The sequence below is a fragment of the Anneissia japonica genome, unplaced genomic scaffold, assembly GCF_011630105.1.
Source record: "Anneissia japonica isolate Jap-2015-1 unplaced genomic scaffold, ASM1163010v1 scaffold285019_len44990_cov163, whole genome shotgun sequence".
Lineage (NCBI taxonomy): Eukaryota > Metazoa > Echinodermata > Crinoidea > Comatulida > Comatulidae > Anneissia > Anneissia japonica.
In genome coordinates this window covers 6,184-7,986 of record NW_022731710.1, presented here as the reverse complement: position 1 = coordinate 7,986, position 1,803 = coordinate 6,184, and the positions used below count along the sequence as shown (strand labels likewise).

Genomic DNA, 1,803 nt, shown 5'->3' with positions numbered 1-1,803 from the left:
CCATCCAAGATGGCTGCCATAGATTCAGCCAATCAAATTTCGCCTGAGCACTATCATTTTCAATGGCGCCCTCAATTTACACAGAAAGTTCAGTACACAGCTAGTTACCCGTATTTTGAAACTCGAGCGTTGCGGTGTATGGGGGTAATGTACACGATTTTAATTCTTTTTAATATTTGAATAAGATGCTCTACTTGGCCTCTTTTTGGCTACGACGACGAGTTTAATAATTTGTCATTATCAATACTAATTATCATTAATGAAATAATATTCAGTCAGAGGGTTTATTTATGGTAATAATATGTATACTAAGCCTGAAGGTGGCGCTTTCCTACGGCAGCCATCTTGGATGGTACACATACACAACTCTGCATTGCCCCGCCATCTTGTCAGCACTCTAGTTGTTTAATAGCTCTATGATAAAATCATTAGTGTAAATGACAATACTCTTAAAACTGCTGAGCAAATAAAAAAAACTTATTAACATGAGGGATAACTATTCAGACACTCTGAACATATTCAATAATATTATTAATATCTGTGTAGCTGTATAGTTCCATCTGTTTACATATTGTCTGTATTTTATTGTCTGCATTGGTATTGTGTATATTTATAATAGCTTTGTTGTTTGTGCTTTTGTATTTTATTTTTATTGAATTGTGCATTTTAAATGTAGATTATGCAAATAAAGAAAACTGAACTTAACTATAATATTATCATGTACCTGTAGAGGGCCATTAATTATGTACAGTTGAAAATTATTTTTAAAAGTAAAAAAAAAAATAGTATTGTATAGTCTGCTAGTGCTATGCCGGGTACTATGTTGGTTTGTGAGATCATTATGGGAAAAGCAACTGACAGCTTACCACACTATCTAATAAGCACTTTACAAACAATGGAATTGTTTATAACCGCCCATGAGAATTTTTGGGGAATAGATAACATCAATGTGAAATTAACAATTGCAACAACATTGCATGCCATATAAACCATGATTCAGATAAGTACTGATGACAAGCATAGATAACTAACTGTATAAGAATTTCCACTGATAGTGATGAGATAATATACAGTTCCAGGCTGTATTGCATATATAAAATTTGTTATTTTCTCTAGTGAAGATTAAAAAGGAGTCATACATCTTTTAAGTTTACCCAGTATTCTATCGTTTGGCATTAAATTTGCCATGATGAAAAATGAAAGCTTATATCTAAATGGCTCTGTCCCCCAATCCCTGTAGGTCCACGTTTGCACACCATCTTTAATGTACAGATAACAATTTCCACGTAGCTTCTTGTTTTTTGTATATTTGAAGATTTAATATTTGTGTGTTTGTTAAATTTGGGGTTAAGTCAACCGGCTATGCTACAGTAATTTGGTTCAATTTAGTTAGACCCAATCTTCCCAAATTTCTGGTTTGTTTTTTTTGTGACTTCAATTATGTACATAATGTTGTTTAAAAGACGGAATGCATAATGAAATGAAATGAATTACTCATTTGTATTTTCTGTGATGCCATGTTAATTTTACTGTGGATATTTTTCAGGTGTGTACTGATGTATTGTCATTATTGTATCATGTGATAATGGGAATGGATGACTAAATCATGAAAAAAGAAATCAACACTATAAAGCCCCATTTACACTAGACATGACAACAGCATTTCATCTTAAGCCTTACACCTGTCTCTTATACACATCAACCCGCCCAACATTGTTCACCCTACTGCCCACCCCACTTTAACAATGGTATATTCCATTTTGGATGGTTTTTGTCCATTGGTTATTGTTCTAGGTGGTTTTT

General features: G+C 33.1%; 1 protein-coding gene across 1 annotated transcript in view; it reads left to right on the top strand.

The window, feature by feature from the left end:
• The window catches only part of LOC117115503 (nardilysin-like), a gene marked incomplete at its 3' end in the record, with an annotated part of 32,180 nt that extends 30,610 nt beyond the window's left edge, over nucleotides 1-1,570 (top strand). The window contains exon 25 of the mRNA XM_033259345.1: nucleotides 1,547-1,570. Coding sequence (XP_033115236.1) covers nucleotides 1,547-1,570 — 24 coding nt within the window. The remainder of the gene's footprint in view (nucleotides 1-1,546) is intronic.
• Between the last annotated feature and the right edge of the window lie 233 nt (nucleotides 1,571-1,803).